Consider the following 20,766-nt stretch of genomic DNA (forward strand, 5'->3'; position numbering starts at 1 on the left):
GGCTTCTCAATTCAGTTCCCAGCAATACACAGTGGCTCACAACATCTCATGGAATCTGATGACCTGTCCAGTATATCCTCTTGTCATGCAGGCATACATGCAGATAGGACATTCACATACATTAAATACATATATGTATCTTTTAAAGAATCAAAGAGTATTTGGGAAAATGGAAAAATGTAGACTGGGTCTGTTTAAAGGACCCAGTCAAATGTTGAATGAATGAATGAATCTTTAGCAAGGAGCTAGACTGGGAGCGATGGTTAAACTAGTATGTGATACATGTGCTCTATGGTAGTGCATAGTGTGTGCTTTAGTCTTCAAATGCTCCATGCCTATGTGTATAATAGGTTCCTTAAATTTCTCTATAAATGACACTGCCTTATCTTTTCACTGAGTTCACTTGAGTCGGCACCTTCTTCTTATCTTTGTACAGAGTGCTGATGCCTTAAGCTGTCATTTTCTTTAAGAGCAACTTTTTTGGGTATTCTGAGTTTCTTGAAGTATCCTTTACCTCTTTTCTCCTTTCACAGTGATGAATGGAACTCTCTCATCCATTATAGGTGACTTTTCTTCTGAACAAAATGACTTACTATTTATCAGTATGAGGTAGTGTAATTCCTAAAACTATTTCCATGGTTGGAACTTTCTGAAGCTTAATTTTTTTAGTAATTGAGAAGAGCAGAGTGGAAAAAGTTTAGAGCACACTGTCTCCTTTTTATTTTAAAAGCTGTATAATTCATAAACATAAAATGTATACATAAAATTTCAGTTCTGGTTAGCCCCACTTGACTTTTTATATTAAAATAGCTTTATGATGTTATTCAGAAGAAAACTATACTCACACAGCATTTTATACTTAAGTTGCTTGTTTAGAGACAACACTTCTTTGTTTTACTTTTGTTTTCTGTTGTCATAATTCTTTTCTAAGAGTTCCTTTGGATACGTATTTATTCAAATTCTGGATTTGTAGGGTTTTTTTTCCTTTGATGGTAATAAAAAACAAGATAAATATTCTCAAGCATTTTTGCCACTTACAAATATAAATTTGTATTTTAGTATTCTCTAATACAGTAAGATTAGTGTTTTTAAAAGTAGATTCTTCTAAAAGTCACCCTCCTTGTATCTTGAAGTCTGTCCCTTTCCTTTGGTTTCTTAAGCCTACACTTTGTTTCCTTGTTAGCCACTAGCAACACTATGGGAATAGTTTGTTTGAAAGTCTTTATCAGTAGAAAATACAACTTTTGTATCTGCTACCAAGATCTCAAGACTTGCTCCCAGAGTCATTCTTTAATAGTTCTAAGAATGTAGGGTTTTCATCTGTTCTGAAAGAGTGGGGTGGGGATAAATGCCTAGGCTAGACCCTGTCTCAAAATTTTAAAAATGCTGTGAGTGTAGCTTAATGGTAGTGCCCGGTATTTATGAGACCCACTGCTGGAAAAGGGGGATAAGGAAGCAATTAAATTGTGCGATTACCTTGTATAGTTATAAAACAGTATACTTCTAGTTACCGAATATGAAAGGAAAATTCATTATGGATAAGGATATTAAAGAAATATTTATTTATTTATTTATTTATTTATTTATTTATTTATTTATTTATTTATTTGGTGTGATTTTGATTCTTTTCCCCCATTAGAACACATTTGAAAAAGAAACTAATTTTATTAAACATTTAGTATCAGTACTAGAGAAGGTTGAAGATCAGAAAGATTTATTAGGAACAAATAGCAATACAGATTCATCAACATTTGTTTTTGAAATGGAACCAGCCTGGGGGGCACAGCTCACTTAGTGAAGTGCTTGCAGCACAAACCTGAGGACTTGAGTTTAGTTCCGGGGTAAAAAGCCAAGTGACACTGTAAATGTCTCATTTCAGTCCTCTAATTTTGGAAGACCCCTGAGGCTTGTTAGCTAGGCAGCATAGCCTACGTGGAGAATTACAAGCCAGTAGCAGTTCTTGTTTCAAACCTACAACAAAACGTGAATGGTTTCTGAGAAATGATAGGATTGGTGCATTCACATTCACATTAAGATTGTGTGTGTGTGTGTGTGTGTGTGTGTGTGTGTGTAGAGACTGATTGATTAGAACCTATTCATATAGGAGTTTAGTACAGACCTAGCATGGTGTATTGTGTTGCTGGAAATTAAATCAGAACCTTGCGCGTGCTAGGCAGGTTCTTGACGACTGAGCTACTTCCCTAGCTTTGGGTTGATGTTCTTACATAAAAGGTGGACTTCTTGATTTTAGGACTTTTCTTCCTATGAAATTGCAACAAGTTATAAGACACTCAAATATTTCTATTAAGTGGGCATAATGGTGCATGTCTGTAGTCCTAGCTTTCTGGGTCCTCCCCCAAAAGCAATTAGTGAGGGAAAATTGCACATGGATAAACTACACATTGATGTTATTAACTAATTGTATTCAGTTTACATGTATAAGGAGATATCTTTAATGATTTACAACAACTAGCAAATTTATTATGTGCTGATTTTTATGTGTGATTGGTTTCAGTAGACAGATGGGAGGATGTAGTTTGAGTAGCCTTATTTGTTTTATAAAATATGCTTATGTTAATAATTGAATCTTAAAAGGTTAATGTTTCCATGTAGGCCTACTTGAAGTGAATATTTTAATATTCTTGGAAGTTAGAACAATTTTAAAACAAGTTAGTAGGAATTGAGTTGTTCAGACAGCATACAGGAATAATCAAGAGGGCAGGAGGATGAGCCTCATTCACTCTGCAGTCCTGAACTGGCAGTGGTCCATCTTTCTGTTAACACACCAAGTTTTCATAAAAAAGCAGAGACAGGGTTATAGAATGGCTCAGTGGATAAGGGTGCTTTTGCAAAGCCTGACCTGAGTTTGATCCTCAGAACCCAGATGATGGAAGGAGAAAACTGATTCCTGAAGTTGTCTTCTGACCTGTCCACGCAAATGGGTGTTGTCACACATTCCCATAGGAAATGTAAATAAAACAGTTCCATTCTGTGCAGCCAGAGAATCCTGTCACAAACCGTCACCAGTAGTTAGCTAATATCACATACTTTTAGAGATCATACCCTGGTGCCAGCCTTATGGTTACTTAGTGTTGGCTTACTAACGACTGTGTAAGTGGACCTCGGGACACATGATCTTTTTAATAGTGGTTTCTCGCTGAAGGTTAAAGTTGGAAAAGTACTTTGCTAAAATTTGTAGAGTTCTAAGTTGTCATTGTTTGAATCCATTGGAAATGAAAACTGACAGTGAACATAGTTTAACTGTTAAGTATAATTAAAATATGAAAATATTGCTGTCTTTGTTTATGATAAATACTAAATTTAAGCTAAGTTATAAGGTGTGCAGTTTGGAAATATGGAAGATACAAGAATGAAGCCAGATAACAAGTTTATGCTTGTATTTTCTACTGATGAAGACTTTCAGACAAGTTATTCCCATGGGTAGGTGATGTGACTCTGCATGTATACATACATTTATACTTATTTGCATGATTATACATGTAGGAGTAGTACAATTTTGACTTGACTGGTGACCTCTTTCCTCAATTTGGGGGCAGCAGAGGGGAATAAATGGATAAATGGCTCTGAATTGTTATTGGTTATATTAATTTTAGAATAATCAGTAAATAATTCATTGCAAACATCTGAAGAAACCCAAAAAGCTCTTTCAAAAATAGAACCTATGGTCACATAGTCAATATTGTACTTGGCCCCCTTTGCCCTCTGTGCCTAAGGATTTGGACGTCACCCACCATCATGATTCCATAATAATCATTTTGAAGTCTGACGAAAATTTTATAGAAAGATGCACTTTTTTTAAGAAAAGCCTCAAATGAGCAGATTTTGCTGTTTGAACTAAAATTCATTACCATTTTGTTAAATGTTATGGGCTTTGATGAACTTGATTACCCCTGTAAGGGAACTGGAAATGATTTTTAATAGTCAGCTATAATTGCCATGATCGTCAGAATTTCATATTGTAATATGTCTGTCCTTTCTATAGTGACATCTGACAACTCATTTGCTTTCTTATGTTTGATTACTTTTTATTTTAAAAAACTGTTGCCACATAAAATATGGGATAATACCCCATATGCAGTCTGTGTGTGTTCAGTGATAGTTTATACAATGGATGTATGTATTAAAGCAATAAACCTTCATTGTATGATATTTTTTGATTCACTGATACATATATTCATAGGCAAGAGTGTCATAATCATATGTTTGGTACTCATTGATTTGTGGAGAAAGCAGTTTGCCTGCTCTCTTCATAACTAGCTGTTGGATAGGACTCTGCATTCCCTTCAGCTCTGTTCTAAAATGGGCGTAGAGGGACTTCCTGAAGGAAAATGGTTTCAGAATACTGTTTTGCTACTGTGCTAAGAAGAGGGTGGCACTATCATGTGAAAGCATGTGCTCACCGTATAAGCATGGCTACTGGGCTACTGGAGCATGAATTACTGTGATAGATTACTTTGGGACTCCCCTGCAGTCAGTGATAGGATTTGGGGGTTGAAGCATGCTCTTATTTTTCCGAAAAGAGCTTTCTCAGCTTTCTTTAAAACCTCCTCACAAGGTGGCTGTCCTTTGCTTGAATGAGCTTATCTTTCTCAGGGAAAAGAAAATAGAAATATCCTTTCTTCCTTGTAGAATGAATACCCAAAGCAAAATCCTGAGAGTGGATTTTGTGGGATTGTCTTTTTTAGAGTGTTGTAAAGTGTGTAACATCCCTGTTACTGAATAAAGGGCCTCACTGAAAGTCAATAAGTTAGTTAGTGGACCAGAACTCCCGTGCCAACTTTGGTTAGTAAATAAAAAAAAAAAATGTACATATGACTTTCCTCTCCAAGTCTACTAGGAGCTTTTAATATTAGCTACTAAAAGATTCTTTTTTCTAAAGCCATTAAGTTAGATTTCAACAATTTACTGTAGTCCCCCCCCCCCATTTTCTTTGTGCAATCATCGCCTTTTTAAAATCTGTTGCTGTTTAGAAATGTCAGCGTTACATTGTTCACTACAGTCTTGTCTTCTGTTCTTCATAGTAAGTAATGCTCCTTTCCTCTTTCCAACATGTGTCCCTCATCTTTGTAAACTTGGGTTATCTTTTCTACTTCAGCTTTATGTTCAAAATACTAGATGTATAAAGTCAGCTCTAATCAGATGCAGTAACAGTTAAGGCAGCTGGCATTTAGTGGCTCTTAATGAGTTGGAAAGATATTTCTTACCCCACAAGCTAGATACAAGTATACATTTTTTTTCCTCCCTAGATGGACCTCCAGTTGTAGCTCATTATGATATGTCTGACACCAGCTCTGACCCAGAAGTCATAAATGTGGACAATTTATTGGCGGCTGCAGTAGTTCAAGAGCACAGTAATTCAGTAGGCGGCCAGAACACAGGAGCTACCTGGAGGACCAGCGAGCTTCTAGAGGCAGGTTGGTCTCCCCTACCCCTTCTCTAATGACATTATGCATGAGTCCTACCAACCATTTCTTCTGGTAGTAGACCCTGCTGAAGAGCGCAGGCTGTACACAACCATCTGTCATTAAACGATTGTGACTCTCCAGGCTACCAGGTATAACAATGAATAGCATGTCATTTTACTTCTTAATCAGAAGGAAGCAAATAAAAATATATAAATGTATAAAAGTGTAGGCAATAGTAAGTTCCAGGAGGCATACTCTTGATTAAGATGCTTTTATGAAAAGGAACCCAGATGACTCCTTGGCCAGTTCTTTCCCTGCCTTACCTCTGACAGCCGCCTTCCTGCTTCTGAGGGGCTGTGGACGCCCTCTCTGTGCGCTTCTTCATCTGCAGAGCTGTCCCTCTTAACCTCTCCCCAGGAAGCTCGCTCTTGCCCTGCTGGTAAAGCCCTTCTTTCACTTTCTGTCTCCATCATTTCAGGGAAAATCTCCTTGATTTGTGTCCTATTATTTTAGGTCTCTGACATTCTTAAAGCTGTACTTAGAAAGAACTTCACTGCCTGTCAGAAGACTTCCCAGCGTGCCTCCAGCTTCTTTTCACTTTCTTTCTCAAATATTCTGTTTTATTTGAACTTTTTTAAAGGGTTAGTTCTTAAGTTAAAAGGAAAAGAAACCTTAAAAAGACTTTTTATTCAGTATATGTTTTCTTTGTTACTTTAAAAGGATTATATTCATTGGTTTAAAGCATTGGTTGGGCTGGGCGGTGGTGGTGCACACCTTTAATCCCAGCACTTGGGAGGCAGAGACAGAGGCAGACTGATTTCTGAGTTTGAGGCCAGCCTGGACTACAGAGTGAGTTCCAGGACAGCCAGGGCTACACAGAGAAACCCTGTCTTGAAAAAACAAAACAACAACAAAAAGCATTGGTTGGTAGTTTAATCCTTACCCAAAGTATTACTTTATGGGAAGTTTTGTATATATTTGTTTTCTGCATTAAAACAGTGCCAGTGGTCATTGTCCTGAATTCTTTCTTGCACTATCTTTAATGAACATTGAAGAAGAATAGCTTACTGACTTTCTGATTAACTTTTCTGTCTGATTTGGAAATTAGATTTCGTTTCAGCTGTTCTTCTGGATTTTTATTTTTATGTGTATGAATACTTAACTTGCCCAACAAGAGTCTCTTAAGAATGTATTAGTATTCTATGTCAGTACTTTGAAAAGAAGTAATATTTTAAAATGAAAAATACTGGCCAAATTTTGTATAACGTATTTCCAAAGCTGTGTGATTTAGTTTGTTCTATGTACTAGGCAGTTTGTTTTTATTCTTATGCATGGCTGAAGAAGTAACCTGTTCCATCCAATTTTATTTTCCTGCTTTCCTAATTATGTCATTACATATAGACCACTTTCTAGTACATTCTCGGGGGATATAAATAAACAATGTCACAATTTCCAGAATGTTCTTTTTTTTTTTTTTTTTAAATTAGCCAAGTGTGGTGTGGTGGTGCATGGCTTGATACCAGCATTCTGGAGGTAGAGGCAGGAGAATTCTTGAGTTCAAGGGCATCCTGATCTAAAAAACCCTATCTCATAAAATCAAACCCAACCCAAACCAAGAGCCTCTAAAATTAATTAGCTAAATTTTTATTTTGTGGGTATGTGTATGTGTAAGCACAGGTGTGTGTATGCCTGCTTCTCTGTATGTGCACCTTGTACATGCATTATTTATAGAGGCCAGAATAGGTTATTATTCATGGAACTGGAGTTACAGGTGGTTGTGACCCACTGTGTAGGTGTTAGGAGTGGTAACTGTGTCTTCTGCAAGAACAGCAACTACTCTAAAACATTGAGCTGTCTCTTGAGCTGACGTGTTGTTCTTTTTCTTTTTCTTTTCTCTCCTCCCCTCCCCTCCCCTCCCCTCCCCTCCTTTCCCCTCCCCTCCCCTCCCCTCCTCTCCTCTCCTCTTCTCTTTTCACGTTGTATGGATGTTTTGCCAGCATGTATGTTTGTGCACCATTTGCATGCCTGGTGCCAAAAGATGGCATCAGATTCCCCTGGAACTGGTGTTACAGATAATTGTGATCCACCATGTGGGTGCTGGGAATCAAACTTGGGTCCTCTGGAAGAGGAACCAGTACTGATAACCTCTGAGCCATCTCTTTAGTCTATGTAATTTTCCCCCCATTTTTGAGACAGGATTTCTCTAACAGCCTTGGTTGACCAGGCTGGCCTTAAACTCAGCAGAGGTCCACCTGTCTTCTGCCTCTCAAGTGCAAAGACATGTACTACCACATCCAGCTTCCCATGTAATTCTTTTTATTTTATTTTATTTTTTTATTTACATTGCAAATGATTTCCCCTTTTCCTGGGTCCCCACTCCCCGCAAGTCCCATAAGCCCTCTTCCGTCCCCCTATTCTTCCATCCACCCCTTCCCACTTCATTGTTCTGGAATTCCCCTATACTCTTGCACTGAGTCTTTCCAGAACCAGGGGCCACTCCTCCATTCTTTTTGGACATCATTTAATTTGTGGATTATGTCCTGGGTATTCAAAGTTTCTAGGCTAATATCCACTTATCAGTGAGTGCATACCATGATTGATCTTTTGAGACTGGGTTACCTCACTTAGTATGATGTTCTCCAGCTCCATCCATTTGTCTAAGAATTTCATGAAGTCATTGTTTCTTAATGTAGAAAATTTTTGATCTACAGAAAACTGATCAGTTTCTATCTAGGGTAGTATTTACATCTTCAGATTTAGGCCTAATCATACCTTAATGTGTTTGTGAGGAATGCATTCCAGAACCTCTGGATTATAAAATAAAACAAAAACAAAAAATGCCATAGGGGCTGGGCCCGTAATCCCAGCATTTGGTAGGCCAAAATCAGAAAGTCACTTGAAGTCTAAGGCCAGTGTGGGCTACAGAGTAAATTTAGGTTAACTTGGGCCAGAGTGAGATTCTGTTTGACAGAAGAAATCCAAGTCTATAGGAAAGAACAAATCTCCAGTATAAAATGGTATAATGGTTGCATGTAATTTACACACATCTTTTTGTTTTCAATTGTCCTTGGATTACTAACAAGCCTTTATCGTTGTTTGTTATTTGGGGAATGCTGACAAAAAGACCGCATGTTTAATTCAAGTGCTGTTTTTCTCCCTCAGTATTTCTATTCATAGTTGGTGGAAATTATGAATGTGGAGTCTTGGAATTGTTATCGATTTGCAGACAGTCATTTAAAATTTTGTTTTCTTACTTAAACATTTCATGAGCTTTCTGTTTGCTAAGCATGAGTTTGGCTCTTTTTTTTTGGTCCCCACTGCTGTTTAGCATTCTATTGAGTATATCACAACTTACTCTCTTACTGAACATTTAGAGTTCTGTTTTAAATGATGCCACTGTTAACATTTTTCACATATGTGTATAATTTATTTAAATTATAATACATAGAATATGTGTGCATGTTGGGCCATAAATTATGGTAGGTCAATCTTTAGATACAATTACTGCTATTCAGTAGCGCCCATGACATTTTCTTGTGAAGCTATTTATAGTCTCTTTCAAAGTCATTTTTTCCCAGATCTGTCAATGTAGTTATGTTAATAATAAATAAAATTGAATGTTAGGTTTTGCAGTAGGAATCCATTATATGGATTTAAATATTATGAGTCATTATAAAATATTAATAGAAGTCATAATTGTTGGTTTAGTTTTGGCACTTTCTCTGCTTTGACTTTTGAATGTAAGTTAAATGTTCTGTGGTAATCTGGTATCCCTGTTTCACAGATAAAAGAAAATTCTAGTTAACTGAACAGACTGTTCATATGTTCACTTTAATAATAGAATCTTAGTGCAAGTCCACAGCCCTGATGTATTTAGGGTCATGTGAGTAACCATTGGTGACAGAGTAGCTAGCCTCCTTCTCAAAGCAATTAGATAATGTTACTGTATTAAATAGGTAGCACTGAAAAATAAATAAATAAGCACGCAAGCAAATAAATACATAAATAGGGGGCAGAGGCAAGCAGAGTTATGTGAGTTTGAGACCAGCCTGGTCTACAAAGTGAGTTCCAGGACAACCAAGGCTATTACAAAGAGAAAACATGTCTGGAAAAACCTACACAAACAAATAAGTAAACAAATGAATAGTCAGCACTTAATATTTTTAGTTTTGACCTAGTTAAAAGAGTTGAGTGACAGGCAGATATTAAAAACAAGTTTGAAATCAGGGCAAACACTGGTCAGCAAAAGATGTACATTTTTAACTTTTTGTGGGCTTACCTTTTTTTTTTAACTTAATGTTTGAATTATTGTATTTGCTTTTGAGCCAGTAGTCACTAAGTGAAGCCATAGGTTCATAAAGAACTCTGTTTTCTCTGTCTATAAACTAGTATCTGCATCACCACAGGTTATTGTTACCTTACTTGTATAGCACACAGCAAGAGTGATCACCAGTGTGCTAAGTAGTGCTGTCACTCAGATAGACTGAGTAAGGATGCAAACTGTTGCTGTGAGTTTGAGGCCAGCTTGAGGTACAGAGTAACATCCTGTTTCAAAACAAAACAGAAAACAAAACAACCCAACAATACAATTTTAGTTGGAGTTCAAAGAAGCAGAAGTCTGAGATACTCTTGAATCTCAGTAGCCCAGATTAGCCTCACACTTGGGAGTCCTGGACATCAGATCCCAAGTACTAGGACTATAGGCATTTGTTACCAGGTAGCTTGTTATTGGACTACAGGTTTGGATTGTTTGTTTTTGAGCCAGCTTCCTATATAGTCCAGGCTGGCCTTGAACTCATGATCCTCTTGCCTGCCTCTCCCAAGTACTGGGATTATAGGCACATGACACTGTATGTGATATAAGCTGCAATTTTTATGGCCACAGTTGCACTGTTTGGGGGGGAGGGGCTGCAGAGATGACTAAGCGGATAAGAGCACTGACTGCTCTTCCAAAGGTCCTGAGTTCAAATTCCAGCAACCACATGGTGGCTTACAGCCATCTGTAATGAGATCTGACACCTTCTTCTAAAGACAGCTACAGTGTTACTTACATATAATAATAAATAAATCTTTTAAAAAAAAGATTGTTTGGCCTAAAAATCTGAAAGTAGTATATAAATTATGTCTTTTAGATTTATGATAAAGTTATAATAATCTGAAATACTAATGGCTTTTCTTTTTAAAGATATTGTAAATAAACAAATGTGAAATAGTTTTGGGGTTTTTTTTGTTTTTGTTTTTGTTTTTTGTTTGTCTTGTTTAAAGGAAAAAAAGCTAATGTTCATGTTGCCAGCTCTGATGGGGCTTTGAATACAGGGTGAGGGTGAGGGGCCTGCCTAGTAAAGATTAATATTCAAGAATATAGATATATCACAGATTCCTACCATAAAGTTAAATTGTAGCTTAGAAGACCTGTGCTAGAACTGGGCACAGAAATAGTAAGATTAGTCATTTCTGCTGTGTTGTGTGTGTTGGGGGGGTAATTACAGGTTTTTTAAAGCATTGTGTGATAAAGGGGAGGAGCTTGACAGCAGCACTGACTTAACATCGTCTTCTTAAGTTAGGGTTAATTCAGTTTGCTTCTTTATCTTTTCGACTTTGACAGAATGAGAATCTTGTAAGTCAGTCACAAGTGGCTCTAAGGGCCTCTTGGGGCACAAGTCCTTACTTAGTGAGATAACACTATCTAAAGGTGGCTGAGAACACAGATGAGCATTTACGAGAGCTGATGTGCAGGTGGAGAGAGGAGAGACGACTCCAGTCATGATTCATGAGTGAGTGAGCCTGTTGGGATCAGTGTGTGGCATGGAAGCAGCTCTGGAAGAAAGAGGCTGCAGGTCCTGGAGGGTGGGGGACTGACCAGTCTCCAAACTAGAAAATGGGCTAGGAGCAACTTCCTTTCCAGAGGAGTAGAGGCAGGGGCAGTATTCAGGAAAGCCCGTTTGCATAAGGAAGTGAAAGGAAAGTTCAGACTGAGCTGACATTCCAAAGCAGCTGAGGAGTTGTTGGCAGGTGAATGTGGGTGGCCAAACACAGCAGAGGACTGGGATGTGTGGGGTCCAGCTTTCTGAGGAAGCGGAAGAGAAAATGACAGTGCTGTGCTCTCTGCTTCCTGCCTCTTGTCTTTTGTAACCAGGGCCCTCTTTGTCCTGTCACAGTTTTGTGACATCCTTTCTGACTCAGCCTTTCTTTGACTGGGATCACAGACATGTATGACCACTCCAGATTTACACTAAGGGCTTTTCTGTACTCTTGATACTATTACTAGTTGGGTATGGCCCCAGGGATCCCTGGCTAGTGTCCTCAGCTGTTGAGTAGAGTTGAGTGTTCAGCTATCTACACCTAGCATAATGTAGTTAGCCTGTGTCAACACTGCTAACCTAACTGGAGACTGTTTCCTGGTTACATTAAGGGATTTCTCTAAATCTGCAGTTTTACCTGGACTCTCAGGCTCTTTCCTTAGGAGTATTTTTTTTCTTTTTCCATAATGACTACATTACATTTCTAACCCATTTCTGGCATCCTTGTCACATTCAGTGAACATCATGTCAGCTGCCTATCATTGCTCTATCTCTTCCCTTTTCCCTAAATCTAACCTGTTCTACCCCATCTTCTCCCCGCCCCCTAGACAGGGTTTTTCTGTGTAGCCCTGGCAGTACTGGAACTCACTCTGTAGACCAGGCTGGCCTGAAATCTGCCTGCCTCTGCCTCCCACGTGCCGGATTAAAGGTGTGCACCACGGCCTACCCCATCTTTACAATAGGGCATGTGCACTCCCCTTAAAATCCATCTCACTTGTTAGCACTGTCTTAGTTCCTTTCCTTCGTATTCTGCCTTTTACAGTTTGTCTGTTCTTGATTGCCCTCAGCCTGTTTTGCTGTATGGTTCAATCATTCCTGAGACTTTGTTTTCCAAGGTCATCTTGTTGTCGACTGTTTATTTTCACATTTTTCCCCCATCTGAGAGAATGTAGAATAAGAAAAATTGAGAAAGAACTCCCAAGAATGAATAATAGCCCTTCTCACATCTTACCCTTTGTTGTTGGTTTTTCTCTCCCATAGACTCCCTTTTGTATGCCATCTCTTAGGTGGTGATCATCTGTGCTTTCCCTCTGGTGACCCTTCTCTCAGGGCTGCTGTTGATTTATCAGTCTGTTTTGCTCTAGATCTCTGAGTCAAAGAGATTTTGAACATTACCTCCAACTATCTGTCATATATCTGAAAGTTATGTCTTCATTGTCTCCTTGAGTTCCCTGAATCAGCAGGATGCTGCATCACTGACTTCCTGCGTTCTTTCATATAGCGGATCTCTGGCATCCCATTCTGCACCTTCCCCAGGAATATGTAGCCATGTAACTGGTTCCAAGGTCTGCATTTCCAACCCTTCTCTCAATTGGAGACCTGTACTCCAAAAGGGAGTCTTTAAAATACAAATCTGACTTACATCACTCTGTAGGTCTTTCAGTAGTTTTCACTTTCCAAGATCAAAGCCAGACTCCTACCTGAGATTTCTCAACTCTGCCAATATTGCAGCCTTGTTTCTAATGACTTTTTCTATTTTAACTCTCAACAGTCTTTTAGATCCTAAATGGCACCAGTGTTCCTTGTGGTACTTTCCCTCTTATTTGTGCCCAGTCTTCCCTGGGAGCTCAGCTTCTCCGATCAAACTTAAGTCTGGGGAACGTAGCTGATCTGTGATTCCACTTGACTACTTGACAGATCGCCCAGGCTGGCTTCTGGGTTCTTGGATTACAGATAGGTGCCTTTACTCTGGCTTCCAGGCCCCCTGCCTCCTTCCTGGGTGCTTTTTTGAAGCTGCAGGTAACAATTCACTTTTTGTTATCTCGGAATATGTTATAGATTTGTTGAGAACTGTGTCTGTGTCTGCCCTGTGTCCTGTAGTATTCTTACTACCTAGTATAATATATACCATAACATGAATAATATATTTATTATAGGAGCTCACAGATAGTTAAACCATTAAATGTATTTGAGTTATTGATTATAGACATTGAAACTTGAAATGAGCGAGGTTGTCAATCTGTTCCTCCCCCACCATGCAGCTGGAGCCCTGTGCATAGCATCAAGGCAAAGTGGGTTAAACACTTGGTCACACCAAGTATTAGGACAGAATAGCTTTGTTATTTCTAGGCTTAGCCAAGTCCCATTTAAACAACGTCCTAGATTTAACAAAAGTGGGTGCTGTGTAGTGAATATTTGTACATGGGTTTCAAACTTTGGTGCCTGTTTCCAGTGCCAGCACATGAAATCCAAATAATTTTACAGACCCATGAAGACTGTAATATAGCCTCAGTCTCTGGTTCTTGGGGGTTCGAGACAGGGTTTCTCTGTGTAGCCCTGGCTGTCCTGGAACTCTGTAGACCAGGGTGGCCTTGAACTCAGAAATCTGCCTGCCTCTGCCTCCCAGAGTGCTGGGATTACAGGAGTGCGCCACCATCGCCCGGCTTCTCTGGTTCTTTCTAGTCATTAAACATGGACTTGTTTCTGTGTATGTGGGCACATGTACCACGGTGCACAGGTGGAAGGAGAGGTAGGTTCTCTCCTCCCACCATATGGATCCAGGGATCACACTCAGGCAGTCAGGCCTGTCCATAGGTGCCTTCACCCACTGACCATCTCACCAACGTTTACACTTGCCAGTCTCTTCTTTCTGGCAAGGTTGTCCTTTCTGTCTTTCTGTTTAAAAATTTTTCTCTCATACAATACATCCTGACCTCCACTCTTTCCAGACCCCACTTCCTCTCTCCCAGATCCACTGCTTATTCATTTTCCTTCAGAGAAGAGTGGGCCTCCAAAGATATCAACTGAATACAGCATAGCAAGTTACTGTAGGACTAGGCACATACCCCTCTATCAGGGCTGGGAGAAGCCATCCAGTAGGAGGAAAAGGATCCCAAGAGCAGGCAAGGGTCAGACACACGCCACTGTTAGGAGTCCCACAGAAACACCCAAGCTAACAACCATAATATATTTGCAGATGATATAGTACAGACACATGTAGTCTTTTGGCCCCCATAAGCCCAGCTTAGTTGATCTGTGGGTTCTGTTCTTCTGGTGTCCTTGACCCCTCTGGCTCCTACAACCCTTCCTCCCCTTCGTCCATGAAGTTCCCCGAGCTTAGCATGAAGGGATCCAGTGGGAATCTCCAGTTTGGGTTCTGTCTGCACCTGCTGTTTGGCTGTGGTCTCCATCTGCTTGTGTGTACTCCCGTCAGCTTCCACAGGAAACCTCTCTGATGGTATTGGGCTAAGCACTGATAAATGAGTATAGCAGAATCTCATTAGGAGTCATTGTATTGATTTTTTTCTATTCTGCATTTATAGAAGAAAAGTAGGTAAAAATAACATTAAACAATAAGAACTAACAATATCATTAAACTGGACTACTTTGACAGCATTCTTTACTGTCTGTACATTTTTATAGTAGTATGTATTATATTTTAAATGCTATAAGTATCTGTTCTCAAGTTCATGTTAGCACTGTAGTGCCCATTGTTGACTGTTGTAATATTTAACTTACATGCGTCTTTTCTTCTTGGAGAGAATTCACCAAGATGGGTTTGCAGGGCTAGAGGATTCAAGCACTAGAATGATTCGATTTGGGGCTCCTGTGCTTCCCCATAAGGGTTCTGTGAAGAGGTTGATGGGAGTGAAAGCACAGGACTGCTCAGTGGTGCTTGCGAGTGACAAGAAGGAGAGAGTGACCTGTCTGTAAAGTCCACCTTTCATTGGTCTCATTTGTATGAAGTTTCATTAGAATTTTTGTTAAGTGTAGAGTATTCCATAACTTTTTTGGCAGATGGGGGTTGGAAGTTTCAAGACAGGGTTTCTCTGTGTAGCCCTGGCTGTCCTGGAACTCACCTCTAATTTAGAGATCTGCCTATCTCCACCTCGAGTGCTAAGATTAAAGGCATACACCATCACCACCGGCTTGATAGCAGCATATTTAAATGCAAATGTCTCATAAAGAATAAATAAAATTTTGTGTTAACTCCAACTGTGTTAATTTGTAGGAATAAATTTGTGTGTGTGTGTGTAAGAGAGAGAGAGAGAGAGAGAGAGAGAGAGAGAGAGAGAGAGAGAGAAAGAGAGAGAGAGCGCGCGCCGGAGGGAGGGCGGGGTGGGGGGGGGAGAAGGGAGAGAGGAGAGAGAACAATCTCTAGGAAGACTCCCAGGAAAAAGTTCTATTCCTTTCTTCCATTGTATTCCTGGGGACCGAACTCAGGTTATCTAGCTTGTGGGATAAATGCCACTGAATTTTATTGCTGGCCATCTAGGGATTTAAAGTTCAGTTAAGATTGTATATTTAAGAGCTGGAGACATAGCTGAATTATTTTAACTCATATATGGATTGTTTTTAGAGCATGTATTTTGATTTGATGTTGTGCCATTAACCTTCCTGTCAGCTCTGTGACATTAGAAGCGTTTTATTGTACCATGTACTGAATAGTTTATGGAGAGGCCTGTGAAGAAGTCTTTGTGTCTCAGAGCATTGAACAGGTTTATGTTTCTAGCACTCATGGCTTGTTCATGTCTAATGAGAGTTGTCAACAGCATGCAGCTTATGTTTCAGTCATAGAAATCCCAAAGCTCCTTCTGCATCTTGTCTCTGCTTTTATATGGATTTTGGGATCAGACTTTGCCAGATCGTCCTTCTTGAGAAGGAAAACATATTAAGTCTTTTACAAAGCATAGTGTTGTAAATATAGTATCAATTTGGTTACTTTGGTTCTGTGTATGCCTTTGCAGATTTTTGATTTAGAATTTTGTTCTATTATGATAAGCAGTAGAAAATTACCCCATTGGTCTCTAGGTGGTTCTGCAGGTCATTTAAAAGTAGACTAGGGTTGAATGCAAAAAGCACTACAGAGCAAAATATGAGTGATGTGTATGTGTGTGTGTGTGTGTGCATATATATATATATATATATATACATATATATGTATATATATATATATATATATAATGTATACTTATATTTAAATAGATTACTAGTCAAAGTATTTAGTTTTTGTTCTAAGGAGCAGAAGTATAGAATAAAAAGACTTTGGGTCACATGAAAGTACAGCTACTTGTCATGTCCATATATTATATATTTTAAAAAGATATTGGTTTTATTTTTAATTATATGCATGTATATATGGGTATGTATATATGAATATATGATGAGTTCAGGTTCCTGTAGAGGCCAGAGGAGCGGGTCAGATATCCTGGAGCTAGAGTTCCAGGCTGTTATGAGTTGCCTGATGTGGGTGCTGGGAACTAAAGTTGGGATCTCTAGAAGAGCTGCACGTGCTCTTGACATTAACTATTGAGCTGCTCTCCAGCCCTTTATATTTTTATAGTTTTGTTTTAGCTGGTTTGTTTTCACGCAGCAGAGTGTCTTAGGAGATGGCTTAGCGATTAAAATACTTACCATCCATGTGTGAAGAATGGAGTTTGGAAACCCATCTAAATGCCAGGTGCGCATGTCAGGCTGCCTGTGATTCCATCCTGAAGGTGGAGACAAGCTGGCTGCCAAGACTGGCCATATCAGGAAGCTCTGAATTGACCCTGTCTGAGTGAATAGGGTTAAAGAGAGATGAAAGATGATTCCTGATATCAGCCTTGGGTCGCCACATGTATGCCTACACATGTACACTTACACACATGCACATTACACCACACACACACACACACACACACACACACACACACACACAAAATGGAAAAAGGGAAGAAAACAAAAAATAACAAGAGTTCTGTCTGCCCCTGCTTGACATGGTAACAGTTTTGCTGTGACTAACTTGCTTTAAACCTAGATGAGTAACTTGTCAGTGAACTTTTGCTGTCTAAAGAGATCAAACTGTTTTGTTTCTGTTTTCTCTCAGGTCATTTGGATCCAGGATTCCTAGCAAGTGACAAAACATCTGTTGGTAGTGCACCACTTAATGAAGAAATTAATATCGCCTCTTCAGATAGCGAAGTGGAGATTGTGGGTGTTCAGGAGCATGCAAGGTGGGCTAGTAACTGGTATCCTGGTAATTTAAATTGTGACCTTATTTAGATCAGAAAAAGAAAGTGATAAAAAATGGTACAGCTCATAGCCTGGCTGCAGCTTTCTTTGGATTAATAAATATTTTTTGTTAACCCAAGTTTTAGAACTTATCTCATATGGTTGCATATAAAGAACATATTATTTGGGGCTAGAGAATTGGCTCAGTAATGAAGAGCACTTATTGCTCTTGTAGAGATCCAGAGTTCTATTCGAAGCCCCTGTGTGGCTGCTTACTGTTAACTCCTATTCCAGGGAGTTACTGCCCTCTGACCTCAGCAGGCACCACCCACACCCACACCCACACTCAGGTAAAACATATGCATAAAATGATAAAATAAATCTAAAAAAATATAAAACAAACAAAAAGAACATGTCAGTGATGGGTGTGTGTACACTACAGCTGACTTATCCCCCTCCTTTTAAATAAATGTCTACATACCAAAATAGTTTTGCTTTTTTTTTTTTTTTAAATGTATATGAGTACATTGTCTTCAGACATGCCAGAAGAGGGCATCAGATCCCATTACAGATGGTTGTGAGCCACCATGTGGTTGCTGAGAATTGAACTCAGGACCTTCAGAAGAGCAGTCTGGGCTCTTAATCATTGAGCCATATCTCCAGGCTTACATTGATCTTTCAAAGAAGACTGATAAGATGGCTCTTAACTGCTGGGCCATCTTTCCAGCCCCAACAGTTTTGCTCTTAAGAAAGTATCTATGTGCTGTTCTGTCCACTTATTCTTGGTGGGATTTTGTTTTTGTTTTTTCTTTCTTTTTTCCTTTTATTTTACATTGAAATATATTGGGAGCAAACAACTGGGGGACAAACACCTGACACCATACCTCTTGCTGGTTTAGAATGAAAAAATATCTGGGAAACATTGTGTTGTGTTAAGGAAGGTAATTTTTGTGACCCTTGGTGTTCTTTAAGGTGGGAGTTAGCTAACTGGTTCACAGGCCAAATCGGGCATGCCTCAGCTTGTTGTATGTATTGAGAGATAAGAGGAGCTTTACATTTTTAGTTTTTTAAGGTCTTATTATTTGTAATTGTGTAGGGGTGGGTGTATTTGTATGTGAGTGCGGGTGACTGTGGAAGCCAGAAGTATCAAGTTTTTTAGAGCTGGAGGACAGAGCGACAGAAGGCTGTGAGCTGCTGAGGCGATGCTTGGGTTTGAACTCACGTCTGGAAGACCACTGTGTGCTCTAACTGTTGAGCTGCTAAGAAATTCATAAAGTTATCCTAATGAAGTTATTGTTGGTTCATTTTGCACATAACATATGGCTGCTTTTGCCCTGCAGCCACAGAGCTGAGTAGTTTGAGCAGACTGTAATTGGCCTTTGGCAGAAAAAAAATTACCTTTTTTCTCTTCTTTTTTGAGACGGTAGGTCATTATGGCTGACCTTGGCCTAGAATTGATAGAGATCCATTGCCTCTGCCTCCAAAGCTCTGGAATTGAGCGTGTATGCCACACCTTTCTGACTCCTTTTAGATGCTTGGTTATAAGGCTGGAGCTGTGTCTTAGCGGTGGAAGACTTGACCGCATGTGCTGCTCACGGGCACATGTTTGTTTCATATTTTTAAATAGTTCTTTATAGTCCTCTCAGATGTATTTTCTTGTCTTAATACACTTACATAAAAACCAAGAATTTACATATTAAATCTATGTATTCTGTTTCTCAAAACCAGTATTTCTTCTCCCCAAGGGTTAAGTTGTATGTGTGTGCTCTAATAAAGTGTATAACAATTACCGTCTTTGTTTAAGAACACCTGGCTCTTTGTTCTAATTTTATTCCTTTGTTAGCATGTTAATGAAATATTTGCCGGTATTTTATGTATAGCTTATACAAAGACTGAAGTGTAGACTGCAGTGACACACTCAAGTGTGTCTGAACTGAGGTACCTAGTAAGGCTTCATCATACTTCCTGATGGAGTTTTTAAGCTAAACCAATGAACTTTGAGAAAGCTGACTTAGTTCAGAGGAGCAGCTCTGCCTCTGTAGACATTAGTGATGTCCTGGGTGTCACTAGCCAGTCCTCTCTGCAGAAGCATGCCTGTGGAATCCTTTTTCACTTCTGTTTTTATAGTTGCTTTCCTTGTTTGGGGGAGATGACTTTTATCTTTTATAGGTTTCTTCCCCTCCCCCCCATTTGGTTTTGTTCGAGACAGGGTTTCTCTGTGTAGCCCTGGCTGTCCTGTAACTCACTCTGTAGACCAGGCTGGCCTCGAACTCAGAAATCTGCCTGCCTCTGCCTTCCAAGTGCTGGGATTACAGGCATATGCCACCACTGCTCGGCTTTTTATAGGTTTCTACTTTTATCTTTATTATTTATATTTTCATGACTTAATAAAAGATGTTTTGTCATAAATTGTCTTATGTTTTGCCTCTTTTCTTCTTAATCTGATTTTCCCCATTAGATTAAGAAGAAAGAACTACTGATTTTTTTTTCCTCCCCTTTATTTAAAATGTTTTTGCCATTGGTTTATTTCTTTCATTGTTTCTTAAAAACCACTATTCCTTTAAATCCTGTGTTAGGACCAACCTTCTGTCCTCCCTCCCTCCCTCCCTCCCTCCCTCCCTCCCTCCCTCCCTTCCTTTCCTGTTTTTGGGATTCCAGGTTTCCTGCTATGCTATTCTGTATCTGTGCTAATCCTCTGTCCCTGTCACATCTCCCTGCTTTATTGTTCTTTTGCTTAGAAATGGCAGATGCCTTTTTTTTTTTTTTTTTAGTTTCTTTGCTCAACTTTTCTTTCATCATGAAATTTTTAGCTCCTTTTAAAAACTTTTTTAAAAAGATTTAATCGTTTATTTTTAATGTGTGCTTTACCTGCATGTATGTATGTGCACCACATTTGTGTTTATTACCTGCAGGGGTCAGAAGGCAGCAAATCCCCTGGAGTTAGAGTTATGGATGGTTGTAAATCACCATTTGGCAATTGAATCCAGGTCCTCTGCAAGAGCAACAAGTGCTCTCAACTGTTGCACTCTCTCTCCAGCTCCAGCTCCTGACCCTACAACCAATATTGTGGTGTCTAGGATTGGTTTTATCATTACAAACATTTAAATTCCAGTGCTTCCTTATCCCTAACTCATTTGTGTATAGATGTCTCTGCTATACCCTTCTGAACTTAAGTGTTTGGTCTAAATGAGTGGTTCTCCACCTTTCTAATGCTAAAACCTTTTAATACAGTTTTTTCATTGGTACTTCATAACTAATTTTGCTACTGTAATGAATCAAAATGTAAATATCTGATGCAGATGGTCCTGTGGTCTTAGGCAACTCCT

At 39.1% G+C, this 20,766-nt stretch overlaps 1 protein-coding gene across 3 annotated transcripts in view; it reads left to right on the forward strand.

The window, feature by feature from the left end:
- Ark2n (arkadia (RNF111) N-terminal like PKA signaling regulator 2N) overlaps positions 1 to 20,766 on the forward strand; it is an 87,017-nt gene that overhangs the window by 57,333 nt on the left and 8,918 nt on the right. For 2 of the 3 annotated variants that reach the window (XM_052155172.1, XM_052155170.1), the window contains exons 3-4: positions 5,268 to 5,435; positions 17,316 to 17,442. In XM_052155172.1, coding sequence (XP_052011132.1) covers positions 5,268 to 5,435; positions 17,316 to 17,442 — 295 coding nt within the window. The remainder of the gene's footprint in view (positions 1 to 5,267; positions 5,436 to 17,315; positions 17,443 to 20,766) is intronic. The other variant, XM_052155173.1, reaches the window with a different exon arrangement.

Source organism: Apodemus sylvaticus, chromosome 13 (genome assembly GCF_947179515.1).
Source record: "Apodemus sylvaticus chromosome 13, mApoSyl1.1, whole genome shotgun sequence".
Classification (NCBI taxonomy): domain Eukaryota; kingdom Metazoa; phylum Chordata; class Mammalia; order Rodentia; family Muridae; genus Apodemus; species Apodemus sylvaticus.